Source organism: Eschrichtius robustus, chromosome 21, assembly GCF_028021215.1.
Source record: "Eschrichtius robustus isolate mEscRob2 chromosome 21, mEscRob2.pri, whole genome shotgun sequence".
In the NCBI taxonomy this organism is placed as follows: Eukaryota; Metazoa; Chordata; class Mammalia; order Artiodactyla; family Eschrichtiidae; genus Eschrichtius; species Eschrichtius robustus.
In genome coordinates this window covers 6,181,238-6,197,017 of record NC_090844.1, presented here as the reverse complement: position 1 = coordinate 6,197,017, position 15,780 = coordinate 6,181,238, and the positions used below count along the sequence as shown (strand labels likewise).

The 15,780-nt window shown below is 40.0% G+C and overlaps 1 protein-coding gene and 1 long non-coding RNA gene across 2 annotated transcripts in view; one reads left to right on the top strand and one right to left on the bottom strand.

Moving 5' to 3' along the window:
* LOC137756013 (uncharacterized) overlaps positions 1-15,780 on the bottom strand; it is a 158,864-nt gene that overhangs the window by 74,913 nt on the left and 68,171 nt on the right. The gene's annotated exons all lie outside the window — the stretch shown is intronic.
* On the top strand, positions 3,688-7,722 carry LOC137756085 (zinc finger protein 596-like). Its single transcript, XM_068532357.1, has 5 exons — positions 3,688-3,699; positions 4,835-4,961; positions 5,684-5,779; positions 6,307-6,386; positions 6,844-7,722. The coding sequence occupies exons 1-5, from the start codon at positions 3,688-3,690 to the stop codon at positions 7,720-7,722; spliced, it is 1,194 nt and encodes a 397-aa protein (XP_068388458.1).

The following is a 15,780-nucleotide window of genomic DNA, read 5'->3' as shown; positions in this document are numbered from 1 at the left end:
AAATGCAGTATATACGTTATGAAGTATAATGTTTAAAATAATTAAATCACTATGTTGTACACCTGAAACAATTATAATATTTTAAATCAACCAATGTGAAAAATAAAGTGAATTCAATTTAAATTATAACATACATTCTGACGTGGCAGGGGAGAATAGGAAAGAACACGAATGTAGAAGTAAATTTCCGAGCTGAGAGGAAAGGCAATTCCTTTCCTTTTAGGCGGAAGATGGCATAAGTAGTGAATGACAGTACAGAGTACTTTAAATCTTGTGGTGGAAAGTATCTACATCCAAAATATCAGTTTCATTTGGGAAATAGGTTACACATAATCTGATGACTGTAAGAGAAAAGGATGAGTCCTTGGAGATTGAGGGGTAATGGAGAAGGTTTAAAATTTTTTTTTTTAAAAATTGAAGTATAGCTGATTTACCTTAATATATTTGTTTCAGGTGAAATACTCTTCAATGTGTATGGGAGATGGAATTGAAATACACGAGATAATAGGATTGCCAGGCATTGTATGATACAAGCAAAATGTCCTCAGCTACAACGAAATACTCACCATGTCCCCTGGTTTAATTTTTTCCATTTGGGAACCAGGAATTTTAAGCTTAAACAGCCATCTCCACACCGTAAGATTTCCACTCAAATGTATAAATAGATTCCGAATGACATGGAAGGAAAATTATTTACAATAGTTTACTATGTAGGAACATTTGTATGGATTTCCCCACTAACCAAGAAATAAAGTATAAAATTGTCTTCCCATCTTCTTTGCATAGTTAATAGATTCTTAACATGTTCTTGAAAGTACTATGTGGCCAGTGCCTTAAGAGTCATGTTCTGCGTCCCAGCAATATATCTTATTTTGTCACCTCATTATTTATATTTCACATTTTCATAGTTCCTCATCTTGCATTTTATTTTTAATTCCGGATTTCTCCCAGGGAATCCCAGCTTCATTTCCACAGAATCCCCATGTGTCTGATACCCTGTTATTCTGAAGACACAGAATGGTTCCCAGTATAGAGAATGCACTCAACAGTATTTACAGATGAAGAAGGGAATGAATGGATCTTCTCACTATCCCTGGACAATGATCTTACATCTTTGCTCTCCAACACTGTGTGAGGGTTACAATTTCCTATTAGTCTGGAAAATCCAATCAAAGTGAACAGGGTGTGGCTCACAGACTGAAACCCTATTAGGGTCAGTAACCTTCTGAGAGGGTGGATCCCGGAATGTAGCCCAGATTGGGTTATAAACTGTTATCCAGGTATAAAGGAAAGTCAGACAGGCAAAGGGATGCATTTGTCCAGAGAAGAAGAAGCTGGACAGTTTGGGACTTTGGAGGAAGAGAAATTGGCTGCTTGCTGTGGAACTTACCTCAGAATCTATTTGGCTTCACCAGCTCCTGCAACTTGGGGTTTTGGTGAGTCCTCCCAACTGTGAGATGTGAGTTTGTTTCATCCCATGAAAACGTTGTTAAGTCCTATCTGTCTCTAGACACTTGTCCTATCAAAGTAGCTTCTTGTAGTCTCTGAATCATATTGTGTCAACATGTATTTTGCCACCCTCATTTCCTACTCTTCACTGTTCATGTCCCTTTTTTCCACTCCAACACAGTTGTCTTGAATCTATTTATTTTATCTGCCTAACCTAAGATTCTAAACTTGTGCTCTCCAATATAGTAACAACAAGCCCTATGTGGCTAGAACATTTAAATTAATGCAATTAAATAGCTAAACTTTGCATCCTTGGTAGTGCCAGCCAAATTTCAAGTATTCTGTCACCACATGTGTGTGGCAGTTTCTGTACCATACAATGTACATGTAGAGCGTGTCCATCTTGGAAAGTTCTATTGGCTGTTGATCTACATCTGATAGTTTTACTAATTTTTTTCTAAATACTTCATTTTCTGCTTCTCTGAATTTATTTCTTTTTATGGGTCTCATCAAGTGATTTTCATTTCACTTCTTATGTGTCTTGAGATAGATTTTTATGTTGAACTAATTATCTCAAGGTAAAATAAATCTCTTGAGATATTTATTTTAATTCTTCCCCTAAATTAATAGATTTAGAACCTCCTTTGATTCCTATAACTTGTAATCTGGACATAGCCAGGGTTGCCTAGGTTCCACCTTCTAGTTGTAAGGCGGCTCTTTTGCATATGCCTGGGGTTTCCCTGGACATCATAGGGATTTACATATTCCTACTATCAATAGAAGAAACATTCTAAGAGTGAAAGAGAAAGTTTCATTTCCCTCTGAAATTTGTCTTGAAGTCAAAACCAAAGGTAATTCATGGCCAAGTCTTGAGTGGTTTTCCTAGATAGTCCCTCCCACCTTGGATTTTCCTAGGTGCTCTGGATAATACAATCACTAAACAATAATACAATCACTTTTTCTTGGTGTGTTTATCCACAGTTAGCAGATGCTGGCATTAATCCAGGGCTTCTCTTTTTCTGATAGAAAATGCACTTTCACTTTGATTGTGGAGGGAGGACAGGAGAGAAGGAACTTGAGAGCAAATATCTTTAGAAGAGATTTCTGTTTCAAGATAGACAGGATGTAATGAGGGGATTGAGTGTGGATATATGGAGAGGTTTCCCCTATATCTGGGTGATAAACATTAAGAGAGAAATAAGAGGGAGCTTCTTCTGATTACTAATGTTAGAGGTCGTATTACAGGTAAAACCTAGGTGATCTTTGTTACCCTAAAGGAATTTGAGCACAGGACACAGGCTGAGCAAAATTAAATGACAGCTGCTCCTTTTTGTAGATGTGTAACTCTTGTCTTATACTCAAGTTTTTGGAACCTCTGTGTGTCATTTGTAAATTGGTAAATAAACCAATTTCCTCCAAAACCTCAGTCATTTTATATTTCTGAGCATCCTTGACCGAGAGGGTTGAGACAGTCCATGACCGTAACACTATGACTCGTGTGCTCCTGCTACTTTCTGGAGCAGCGGATGTTAAGGACTAGGCTGGCAGGGTGGGTGTCACGGTCCCTCCAAGTGGAATAAGCCCTTGGTTTAACTGCATCCTGAAATAGGTCCTTGGCTGATTAATATCCATGTAGATGGGGGACAGAACTAAAAGTCAGGGTTGAGGGAGAGCTGGAAGGCAGTGAGGTTCCAGAGGGCTGCCCGGGGTGTTGGAGAACCACTGTGGGTGCATAAGGGAAGAGAATGATCTGGGGATTTCCAGGGTTTCCTACAGGAGGAAACCAAACTCTACTCTGGCATGAGTCAGGGTTCCTGAGGGTTTGAATCAAGGAGGACATTGAATGCTTCTGGATGCCCTAGGCCGCTGAACACACAAAATCAGTGCTTAGCACATTCTTATTTGCAAACTCTCTGAACTTTGACTTTCTGTATTAGCAACCACAGCTCTAGCTTCTTACATGGGATCTGGGAGAGGAGAGGCCGCACCGTGTTCTTAGGATGCACCACTGGTTTCCGTTTGCTGGGCTGGGGTCACACCCAGGTGGAGGTGGGGGGCTCCAATTCAGGTGGGTCTGGAAGTTGTGCACAGGACTGGAGTCTCATGGCTTCTTCTGGAAGTTGTGCACAAGACTGGAGTCTCACGGTTTCTTCTCCATCCTCAGATTTGCCTGCTCAGTGCTTGGATTGGCTGTGAGTGAAATCCGGAGAAAGACTCCTGGCGGCTGAGTTGTTGACAATGGAGCCTCTGGTGAGTAGCGACGCCTCCTTCTCCTGAAGCTACACCCCGAGTGCCATTAGCAATCGTTCCCTCATTCACACATTCCACCTCTTAGTAATTAAGCTTTTATTCATATTCGATAACTGGGAGGAATGTGTAGGGAGGAGTATTTTCTTAACTGTGCTGCACAGAAAGGAGAAACAGTACAGTAGGTAGAATAAAATTAGGTTCTCTCATAGATTTTTGAAAAATTGGAGAAAACAAAACCATTCACTAGGCTTCTTTCATCCCTCAGCGTGGAGATGACATTAGATTACAAGAGAAACAGTGATAACTAAGGTCAAGGTCCCTGAAAATGTTGAGAGTGGAAGTCCTCACGCCACAGCGATGGTCAGGCTAGGTCTGTCCTTGACTCCAGCCACCCGAGTCCCCGGCTTATTCTGCTGAACCATCTGACCTCAGAGTTTGTTATGAACACCTGAGACCTGTAGTGTTGAGAAAGAGAGTACCTATTGGTACCAAGTTCTGCATGAATCTTGCTCAGTTCTGAGGAACATGAAGGATCCCTTCATGGTTCCCTGACATTGGCATGATTAGCAGAATAATGTTTTGTATTTAACCCAGGTTTGCTAGACAGCAAACCCTTCATACAATAATATATTGGATGATTCAACACTCATAAGAAGTAATGAAAGCAGTTTCTATTTGGAGAATCAAAGGTTCCTCTAGGGACATAATTTAAACCAATAGTCACGTTTTCAAAGTAGCCCATCATGGTTATTTTTTGTCTTGTCATGAATCTGTAGAGTTCCTTGAAATTAATAGGGAAGAGAGATTGGGTTATGAATTTTCAAGTGAATATTTTATAATCATCTGTCTGAAAGTCCTAATTACCTGGTTATTGAAAAACTTCCCTGGTGTATTATAACACACTTCATGTGCTATTTCTGTGAAATAAAGCTTCATGATGTCAGAGTGTGTAGTTGTCTGTGAATGTACCTGAAAGGCAGACACCAGCTCAGCGCTGACAGGGAACTGAGGGGAACCCCACACAGAGCATGATCCTTTATCCACCCAGACCCCATCACTTCCTCATCTCAACACTCCCACCCTAGACAGTGGTAGGGACTGCTCTGTCTAAACCAGAACATCCCTGATGTTTTAGGAATCAGTGACGTTTGAAGATGTAGCGATCAACTTCACCCAGGAAGAGTGGGTGCTGCTGGACACATCCCAGAGAAACCTGTTCAGAAATGTGATGCTGGAAAATATCACCCACCTGGTCTCCGTAGGTGAGTCTGTCAACACGGATGTAGGTGCACGTGTGTTCACTCTATTCATTCACTCACTGAACAAGCATTTAGATCAGCTTCCCTGTGTCCCACTCCAAGTCCTTCCTGATTCTTTGATAGTCCTCATAACTACTTAAAACGAAGGCGTTTCTTTTCATTGCACTTTTCATTACTACACTGGAAGGTAATCTTGGCCACATTTCATACCTTTGTTGCTACTCAGTGTTTACACTCAGAACAGAACTGGGGATTCAATGGATACTTTAATGCAGAAGTAAATGGATCAAATATTTTAAAAATGATTTTTCTGTTCTAGTCATTCCATGAAGGCTTGAGACCAGAGTTGTGTGTATGACATAATTTTGATGATTCCTGTAAGGTATATCCTCACTGGCTCCTGTGTGAAAGTAATATTCAGCCCACTGTACAGTCTTTTAATCTTTCCCATTTGGAAAACACTGAGGATTCTGTAAGCCCTCTTTGAACTTGTGCACAGGCATCAGCCGCTAGAGGACCTCATTGTGTTTGCTGCTGCTCTGGATTTCCTCCTGGTCTGCTGAAGGACCTTCACTGTTTTGTCTGTTGAAGATGTTGTTGCCTGCACTGACCTTCAGTTATCTCTTTATTTTCCTCTTTCCCTTACCCTGGACTTGAGCACAGCAAAGGGTAATTAGCTCAGACTCAAAATCCAACACTTTTTTTTTCTTTTTCAAATCAAACAGGGTATCAGATCAGCAAATCAGATGTGATTTCCCAGCTCAAACAAGGAAAAGAGCTGTGGAGTGAAGCAACAGGATGCCTCCAAGGCCAGAGTCCAGGTAAGAATCAGGGGCCTGTGCTTCACTGCAAGAAAGTTTCAGTCAGTGTGCTAAGTCCTTGGAAACACCAAATGAAAGTTTTATGAAGTGAGCGATATATTCTAAACTGGAGGTGAAGACATTGGGCTGAAATTCTTCATGTTGTTATCATTCTTTGCATCTAGCAATGAAAATTCATATTACTTCCTGCCATTTTCTATTCTTTAGGGAAAAGGGTGCTTGTGGACTTACTGCAGTTAAACTTTCACACAGTGATTCTTGTCCTGATCCTCCCATTTAATGTGTTTTGCATCATTTGCTGACCCAATGTCTCTCCACCACATTACATTTTTATATTTTAATCCTGTTTTTTTCTAATAGACAATGACTTTTAAAGTATTTCTACTACCTTGAGTATTTCTTTATTATACATTGTTTCTCCAACTAAGTGCCAACTTTTGAAAGATACTCACATGGACCTTGGTGTTTGTTTACATTTCTATTTCCCTAATGCCATTCTAAAATCTATATTTTTTCCATTTCTTTAGACGGTGAAAGTCCACTTAGACAAGAAATGATATTCACGCAAAGTGTCTACAGGAAGCACATATCTGCCACCATGCCAATGGTAAGTTTCATGGGTAGAACAACAGTCATCCAAATGAAGGACCTGGCAGTGAGATAAGTTGGCAATTGAGCACAATTGCTTGTATGTAATTAAGTGGAGATTGACCTCTTTCTGGGAATATTTTTGGATAGGCTGAAATCAGTTAAGAAATTAATATGAGCTCAAAACGACAACATGAGACCTAAGAAAAAAAGGCAGTTGCACAAACATTGCTCATCTCATAGTCTTTACAGCAGACTGAAGTCTTCAAAATTAATCTGATATCTGGGTTGGGAAACAATAAAAGAATGTTTGTGCCTGCAGGGGAGTAACACAACATGTGTATGCAACTGACACTGGAAACATTTTAACAGGAGACTATTAACAACTGATGCTCTAGGGTGTAAATGTAGAGGCATGAGTGTCTGCATGGATGTGGGTGAACCAGTAACAGACTCATATCTCCTTCCCAAAACAGGTTCCTCACATGCAAGGGGATCCTGTTGGATGGACTGATTTGAGTGATGAATTTACTCCTAGATCTTCACCTAAACATTTATCAATTCACTTAGGGAGGAAACGTAATGTCAGCAAACAGTGTGGAAATTCACTTAGTCAAGGGTCATTCCTTGACGGACAGGATCACATTCACACTAGAGGTAAATCATGTGAATGTCCTCTCTGTGGGAAAGACTTTAGTAATTCCTCTTGTCTCAGACGACACAAGATGATTCATACTGGAGAGAAACCATATAAATGTCATCTCTGTGGACGTGGCTTTCTGCAAAGTTCTGACCTTAGAAATCACAAGTGGATCCACACTGGAGAGAAACCATATAAATGTCATGTGTGTGGGAAAGTCTTCAGTCAAAGTTCCTACCTGAAAGAACATGAGAAAACTCACACAGGAGAGAAGCCATATAAATGCCGTCTATGTGAGAAAACTTTTAATCAAATCTCTTACCTTAGAAAACATAAGAAAATCCATTCCAGAGAGAAGCACTATGAATGTCATCAGTGTGGGAAAGCCTTTAGTCAGAGCTCTGGACTTAGTCAGCACAAGAGAATCCACACTGGAGAGAAACCACACGTATGTCTTCTGTGTGGGAAGGCCTTCAGTCACAGTTCTGAATTGACTCGGCACAAAAGGATCCACACAGGAGAGAAACCCTATAAATGTCAGCAGTGTGGGAATGCTTTCAGTCAATATGCAAACCTGAGAAGACATGAGAGAACCCACGTTGGAGAGCAGCCCTATGAATGTCAGTGGTGTGGGAAATGCTTCAGTCACGGCTCTTCCCTTAGACGACATGAGGGAACTCAGCACTGGAGAGAAAGTCAGGAGGGCCCTCAGTAGACGTTCTGACCTGAGATGACATGGCATCATACATGTGAGGAATGTGGATGGAACACCAGCCATAGCTTTAGCATTTAACCACACCAAGGTTCACACCCACTAAAGAAACTCTGTCTGTAATCAATATGGACACTCGTTCAGGCATCACACTCCTCAGTCCAGACAGGCATCACCTGTGGATGTGGATCCATATGTGCCCTGTCTCTGTGGCAAAGCCTTTAGTCATTGGCCTGACCTCAGGTAACTTAACAGAACTCACTCTGTAAATACAATATGGGTGTTTTTAGCAACAGCTCCCAACTCTAAAGACCCTAGAGCAGTGGTCCCAAGCCTTTCTGGCACCAGGGACCACTTTCGTGGAAGACAATTTTCCCACAGATTGGGGGCTACGGGGACGGTTCAGGTGGTAATGTGAGCTATGGGGAGCAGCAGATGAACCTTTGCTTGCTTGCCTGCCGCTCACCTCCTGCTGTGCAGCCTAGTTCCTAATAGGCCACAGACCAGTACTGGTCCATGGTCTGGGGGTTGGGGACCCCTGCCCTAGAAGACTTGAGCATAGGATAACCAACCCCTAGTTCTTCTTTGATAATTATTGGTCAACATTAGCCAACTCCCAGTGGAGAACCACTAAGACTATAATAACTGTTAATAAACATTCAACCAAGCACCAGCCTTGATGTGCACAAGAAACTCAGCGAAAGAATAAACACTAAATCAAGAACAAAGATGAAGACTCTTGAGAAATACGAAAGTATGCTGAGCAACAGCAAAGCATACTTATAAATAATTCGTACTGGAGAAGTTATTCAATGTAAGGTCATGAGAAATTTTTTATTCATAGAGCAACCTCTCTGGTACATGTGTGCTCAGACTGTACATTACACCTTCAGTGTTCTGAAGGAAGGGAAGTTTTCAGTGGTCACTTATTTCTTAGTCAACATTAAATTCTCACACTGAGGATGCAGCAATCCTAAAAATCAAAATGGAGCTATAGCTAGATTTCATATCAGAAATAAATGACTGAGTATGTGGGAGAAGGAGCCTCTAAAAGAATCCTTTAACATACAGTCAGGCAAATTGTGATTTGGCGAAATACCTCTTCATGAAAATGTGGCATAAAAAGGAGAGTGAAGTGATCTAGCAATATAGAATGTAGAGTTTGGAAGAAATTAAAATTTGTGTATAGAATAATAGTTGCAAATATTCAAACAATAAAGTCTGTGGCTAAGGGAGCTAAGTGTTGGTGTCTGATTTTCTTTGTGCCCCTGTAAACACAGGGATTCAGGTATGCACCCTTGGAAAGCAGGCAGAGACTCAGCCCCACTCTGAGTGTCTCCTTTCTCAACAGCTCTTTCCACACAACTCAGCTCCACTTATTCCAACGTCTCTCAACCCCATCTACCCTTTCAGGCCCTGGTGGTGACATAGCTCTGACCTTCAGCTCCACTGGTCATGTTTCCCAGAATGTCACGACCCTGGTCAGGCAAGGTCATGGGGAAGTCTCAAAGACATCTATCTAGTCCTACACTTTTTGAGGCCCCTCAACCTATGTCTGCAGATGGAAACCACCTGGGGCTAGAGAGACAGGCATGTCTGCCCTCCCAGACCTCAGAAATCTCTTTGTTATTTTGTCCCCAAACCTCTGAATTGAGCTACGTGGATGAAGAGTTCCTTCCACGATCATACTCTCTATCTTATTCAGCTGATTCCTGAATTATGCATCCAGCAGTCTCACTAAAGAGGAACCCAGCCTCGTTAACCCCGCATAAGCTCATGGAATAAACCTCCAGGATTAAAAAATGCCTGAAACTATCAGCCATCACGCAAGCCAGTTTTTAAAATAATTTGTGCAATGTACTGTTCCAGAAGAAAAAATGAATGTTCTCACAAAGGAGATCTCCCCATTTTGTGCAGGACTTGGAATGTTATCCTTTGACACACATCAATATTGAACATAAATCTCAAGGGAAATTCTTCCAGGATATCTACTGGGATAACTTGTGTTCTTGTAGCACAAAGTAGCACAATTCCCAAACTACAGGCCTGAGTCCCCTTAGAGGAACACATACAAAGATGATACTGACCCATCGTTACTTTTCAAATCTCCACAAGGGATTCTGGGGAACAGTCAGGGTGGAAAACAATCTTGTGTAAGGAGGATGAGCAACCAATTCTATTGTCTATCTGTTGTGACAGATTTCTTTCCTTGGGTATGAAAGGCTTAACAAGGTCCTGTGAGCTTGAAACAGCATAAAAGTCAGCTCGGAAAGAAAACTTTCCCAATGGACCCTTCCTCAGCCACCTTGGAAGCTGCATCTCGTCCAGTGGGGTTTGTCCAGCACCCACTTTTCTGAGATTCTACTGACAGGAGGAGCACGGCTGGATTTCAGGTTGGTTTGAAGTAAATTTGGTGTTCAGTTAATCCCCCAGAGAAATAGGACAGTGGTCAAAATATGTAGTAATATGGCTTTAGGCAATGGGGTAAAGATTCTTTTTTAAAATTTACATTTCTATTGTTTTTCTTTTTTTTACTGAGGTATCATTCAGTTATAATATTAGATAAGTTTTATGTTTACACAGTATATTTCTATAAAGCAGAAACTAACACACCATTGTAAAGCAATTATACTCCAATAAAGATATTTTAAAAAAACATGAATTGTTAAAAACAAAACAATATATTTCAACTCCTGTACACCACGCACCTGCTCAGGACCAAACATTTGGTTTCTGTCTGTTACCATCCTGTGGACCCATTTTACCCATTGGGCCTTCCGCCTGCCACTTCCCCTCTGGTTTCCAGTATTCTGTCTTGTGCATCTATGTGTTTGTTTTGGTGCCCTTTGGTTTCATCATTAATTTTTTTCTTTCTTTATTTTTTCTTGTAATATTTTTGTATTCCACATACGGGTAAAGTCACAAGGTGTTTGTCTTTTCTGCCTGTCTTACGTTGTTAGCATGATACCCTCCAGGTCCCACCATGTTGTGGAAAATGGCAAATTTCATGTGTTTTATGACTGAATAGTGTTCCATTAAATACCTACTACCTCTTCTTTATCTGTTTTTCCATTGATGACCACCTATCTCAAGGAGTGTACTGTCGCTGTTTTCTTCTAGCATTTTTATAATTTCAGGTCTTTTATTCAAGTATTTCATGCGTTTTGAGTTCAGGTTTGTGTATGGCATGAGTTCGTGACCTGGATTCTTTATTTTTAAGGGTAATTCTGAAAACAGAAACTGATACAATACATCGTTCTTCACACTATTTATTACAAGAAGATGAAAATTCAGAGGGCATGTAAATTAGCATTTTGATTTATGTGGGGAACTGAAACAGCAGTTATCAAAACAAGGTGGGATTTTCTATAGGCATTGAAAGCCTAAATAATGGATCTGTTCATTATTAGCTGAAACCTCTTTGTCTTCCATTAACAGAAATTAGATAAAAAAGAAACACTGAAAAGATTTAAAGCTCAGCTGTGAAGCTTCTAGTTTAATAGAGGAGAAAATGTTTCTCCTAAGTGAATTTGTACTTGAAAATGGCCTGCTCTGATGTCCGATGGGAAAGTCGAATTTTCAAGAAGTAAGCATAGCTTCCTTTGATTTTCAAATGCATGTACCACAATATTAAATGCAGCTTTCTCATCGGATAATTATTTGTTCCATGTGGGGAAATGTTACCTTTCTTTTTCCTATCTATTTTTTATCAGGACATGGATGGTGTTGATGGCTGCAGGATAACATGAGCGTACTTGATGCCATAGGACTCACCTCATTGTGATTAAATAGTAAATTTTATGTCATGCATGTTTTACCACAGTAAAAATTCTCAGAAAAAATAAGCATATGCAAAAATGTTTAATTTTCTTTCAGATCATAATTATTCTTAAAAGTATGTACAGGTGTCCCTCTAGTTTTAAAATGCATGATAACAATATATCATAATGTATAAACCTTCCTTAGACACAGGGTAAGAAAAAAGGGCATTGATATCTTTCCTTGGCTACAAATGTCTTAACAGGGTCACGTGACCTGGAGTAGTATAACAGTAAGCAAGAAAAGGACCCTTCTCCCATGGACCCTTCCTCAGGCACCTTGGAACCCACACTGTGTCCAGTGGAGTTTGTCCAGCACACATATGTCTGATGATCTACCAACAGGAAGTACCCAGCTGGATTTCAGGTTGATTTGCTGTATATTTGGTATTCATCTTGTTCCTCAGGTAACAGGGTAGTGGTAAAGATAATGATGTGGCTATGGGCAAAGGATATGGATTCTTTAATTTCTTTTCAATTTATTGTTCAGTAGACTTTTTTAATGAGGTATTTTTTGGTTATAATATTAGATAAGTTTTATGTGTATGACAATATATTTCAACTCCTGTACCAGGCTGGATTTCAGGTTGTTTGATTTTATTTGGTGTTCAACGTATCCCCTAGAGAAACAGGACTCTAGACAAAATATGTATAGATGTGGCTATAGGCAATGAGTCATGGATAATTTAATTTTTAATGTAATTATTTTTCTATGGTATCATTGGGTTATGATGTTACATGTTTTATATGTATAAAAATATATTTCAACTCCAGTATGCCATAAAACTGATCAGCACCAAAAAGTTAGGTTTTTTCTTTTGCCATCCTGTGGACCCATTTTACTCATTGGCCATCCCCCTGCTGCTACCCTCTGATATCCACTACCCTGTTGTGTGTATATATGTGTTTGTTTTTGTGTCATTTACTTTCTTCTTTAATTTTTTTACTTATTTGCTTTTTGTTTGTATACAGTGTTCCACATATGAGTGAAGTCGTAAGGTATCTGTCTTTTCTAAATGTGTCTTCAAGACATTATTAGAGTAAAGGTGATACGTAACCTTGATTGGTTAAGAAAAACCTCATCAAGGTCATGTGACCTGGGAGCAGACTCAAAGGCAGAGTGACAGTGAAGTTCCCCCACTGACCTGTCCTCAGCCCCCTTCAAAGGTACACAGAGTATCCAGCACCCACCATTCTGAGCATCTACTGACAGATAAGAGGTACACAGCTGAGATTCAGGTTGTTTGATTTAAATTTGGTGCTCAGCTTGTCTGTCAGAGAAATCTGACAGTAGACAAAATATGTACTGATGTGGTTTAAGCAATGGGGTGCAGATGCTTTAATCTTTTAATTTAACTATTTTTGTAGGGTATCATTCGGTCAAAATGTTAGGTAAGTTTTACGTGCACAAAAATGTATTTCAACCCCAGTATACCATTAAATTGCTTAGCACCAAAAACTTAAGTTTTTTTACTCACTGGCCAACCCCCTGAACCTACCCTCTGATATGCACTGCTCTGTTCTGTGAATATATGTGTTTGTTTTTGTGTCATTTGTTTTCCTCTTTAATCTTTTTTTACTTATTTGCTTTTTTAATTTGTGTTTAGTGTTCCACATATAAGTGAATTCATAAGATATTTCTCTTTTCTAAATGTATCAAGACATTGATAAATACAAGGTGATACATAATGTTGATTGGTTTAAAAAAAAAAAAAAAAAAAACCTCATCAAGGTCACGTGACCTTAGAGTAGTATAAAGTCAGCAGGAAAGGGAAATTCCTTCCTCAGCCACCCACAAAGCTGCATCTCCTCAGGTGGAGAGTGTCCAGCACCCACCATTCTGAGCATCTACTGACAGAGGAGAGGTATCCAGCTGAGTTTCATGTTGTGTGATTTACATTTGGTGTTCAGCTAGTCCCTCAAGGAAACAGGACAAGAATAAAATTACGTAGTGATGTGGCTTTAGGCAGTTGAGTATCGATTCTTTAATTTCTTTTTAATTTAATTAAAAATTTTTTTTAACTTAGGTATCATTCCATTATAATGTTAGTAAGTTTTATGTGCACAGCAACGCATTTCAGTTTCTGTGTACCATACACCTTCTCAGCACCAAAACTGCAGTTTTTTCCTCTGTCACCATCTAGCTGCCCCATTTTGTCCATTTTGCCTCTGCCCGTGGCTTCTCCTCTGATTTCCACTACTCAGGTCTGTGTATCTTTGTATTTGTTATCGTGTCAATTTTTTTCTTCCTGAAAGTTGTTTTTACTTATTTTCTTTTTGTTTGTTAGTTTTTTGTGTTCCACACGTGAGTGAAGTCACGAATTATTTCTTTCTCTTAACATGTCTTCAGACGTGGTTAGACCAAAGGTGACAGATGACGTTGGTTGGTTAAGCAACGCTTAACAAGGTCATGCGACCTTGGAGGAGTATCAGGTCAGCTAGGAAAGGAAGGTCCCCCTTGACCCGTCCTCAGCCCCCTTCAAAGCTGCATTCCTCCACCCACCTCCCTGATACTCTCCTGACAGAGAGGAGGAGCACAGCTGGACTTCAGGATCGTTTGCTTTAAATTTGTGTTCAGCATATCCCTCAGAACAAGAAGTCCATAGTGAAGATATGTAGTGATTTGGCCTGGCAATAGGGTAAGGTGTCTTTTTTTTTTTTTTTTTTAATTTATTTTTGGCTGTGTTGGGTCTTTGTTCCTGTGTGCGGGCTTTTCTCTAGCTGCGGTGAGTGGGGGATACTCTTCGTTGCAGTGCGTGGGCTTCTCATTGCGGTGGCTTCTCTTGTTGCGATGCACCAGCTCTAGGCTCACGGGCTTCAGTAGTTGTGGCTCGTGGGCTGTAGAGCGCAGGCTCAGTAGTTGTGGCTCATAGGCTTACTTGCTCCGCAGCATGTGGGATCTTCCCTGACCAGGGCTCAAACCCATGTCCCCTGCACTGGCAGGTGGATTCTTAACCACTACGTCACCAGGGAAGTCCCAAGGTGTCTTTATTTTTATAATTTTATTTTTTAAATTGGGTTAACAGTGGGTGTCAATATTAGATGTTTCGTTTGTACAGTATTACATTTCAAATTTTGTAAACCTTAACACAGGCTCACCACCAAAATTTTCCTCTCCCACTGTCACTACACATTTGACCACCTTTACCATTGTGCCTTGGCCCCTGACGTTTCCTCCCTGGTATCCACTACTCTGTTCTGTGAATCTATATGTTTGTTTTTGTCATTTGGTTTGTTCACCAATTTGTTGGTTTATTTCCTTTCTGTTTGTTCTTACTAGCCTATGCATGAGTGAAGTCCTTTGGTATTCACCTTCAGCCTCTGGCTTTCTTCTTTAGCATCATAACAATAAGTTCTATCCATGTTCTGGAAAATAACGAGATTTCAACTTTTTTTTACGGCTGAATAGATTTCCATAGAATATACATACTCGTTTCCTTATCCCTTTTTTCGTTGACGGGGAACTATGTCAAGGAGCATATATCTTTTGTTTTCTTCTAGGAGTTTTACAATTTCAGGTCTTATCTTCAAATCTTTCATCGATTTTGAGTTGAGTTTTAAGTACGGTGCCAGATAATGATCTAGATCATTTAACTTCAGTAGCAGTTTTGAGAACAGAGGCTGAAAAAATATATCCTTCTGAATGCTCTTACTACGTGAAGATTCAAATTCTAAGGCATTTAGCATCCTAGCATTCTGATTGATGTGGGGCACTGGATGAGCAGTTATGAAAACTTTGTGGGATTGTCTGTAGGCATTGAAAACCTAAAAAATTATTCATTCATCCTCAGTTGAAACATGTATTTCACATTTTATTAACTAGGTAAAAGTGAGACACTGAGGGTGAAGGATTCAGAAAACAGTTCAGACCCTGCGCTGTGCCCCGTCTAAGCTAGCAGAGGAGAAAATTATTGTGTTACGTGAATTTGTATTTGAGAATTGCCTTCTCTGATGTCAGATGCGAGAGCCCAATTCTCAAGGAGTTATCAAACTTATGTTTGATTTTCAAATACCTGGGCGTCAATATTAAATGTGGCCTTTCCATAGCATAAGTATTTCTGTATGTGTGGGGAAATCTTTTCTCACTCTTATCTATTAGATCGTGATACATGTAACCAAAGTCTCTAACTTAGTCTCTCAATGATGCAAATCCAAATTCACAGTCTGCCTAAAACTTCTAACCAAGTCAGGGCCCTCATCTGTGGGTAGGTCTCTGGAGAGAATGGAGAAATGTCTGGGCAGA

Coding starts and splice junctions, on each gene's coding strand:
- LOC137756085 (XM_068532357.1), top strand. Junction 5,780..6,306: donor CCTCCAAGGCCAGAGTCCAG/GTAAGAATCAGG, acceptor CCATTTCTTTAG/ACGGTGAAAGTCCACTTAGA. Junction 6,387..6,843: donor TATCTGCCACCATGCCAATG/GTAAGTTTCATG, acceptor TTCCCAAAACAG/GTTCCTCACATGCAAGGGGA.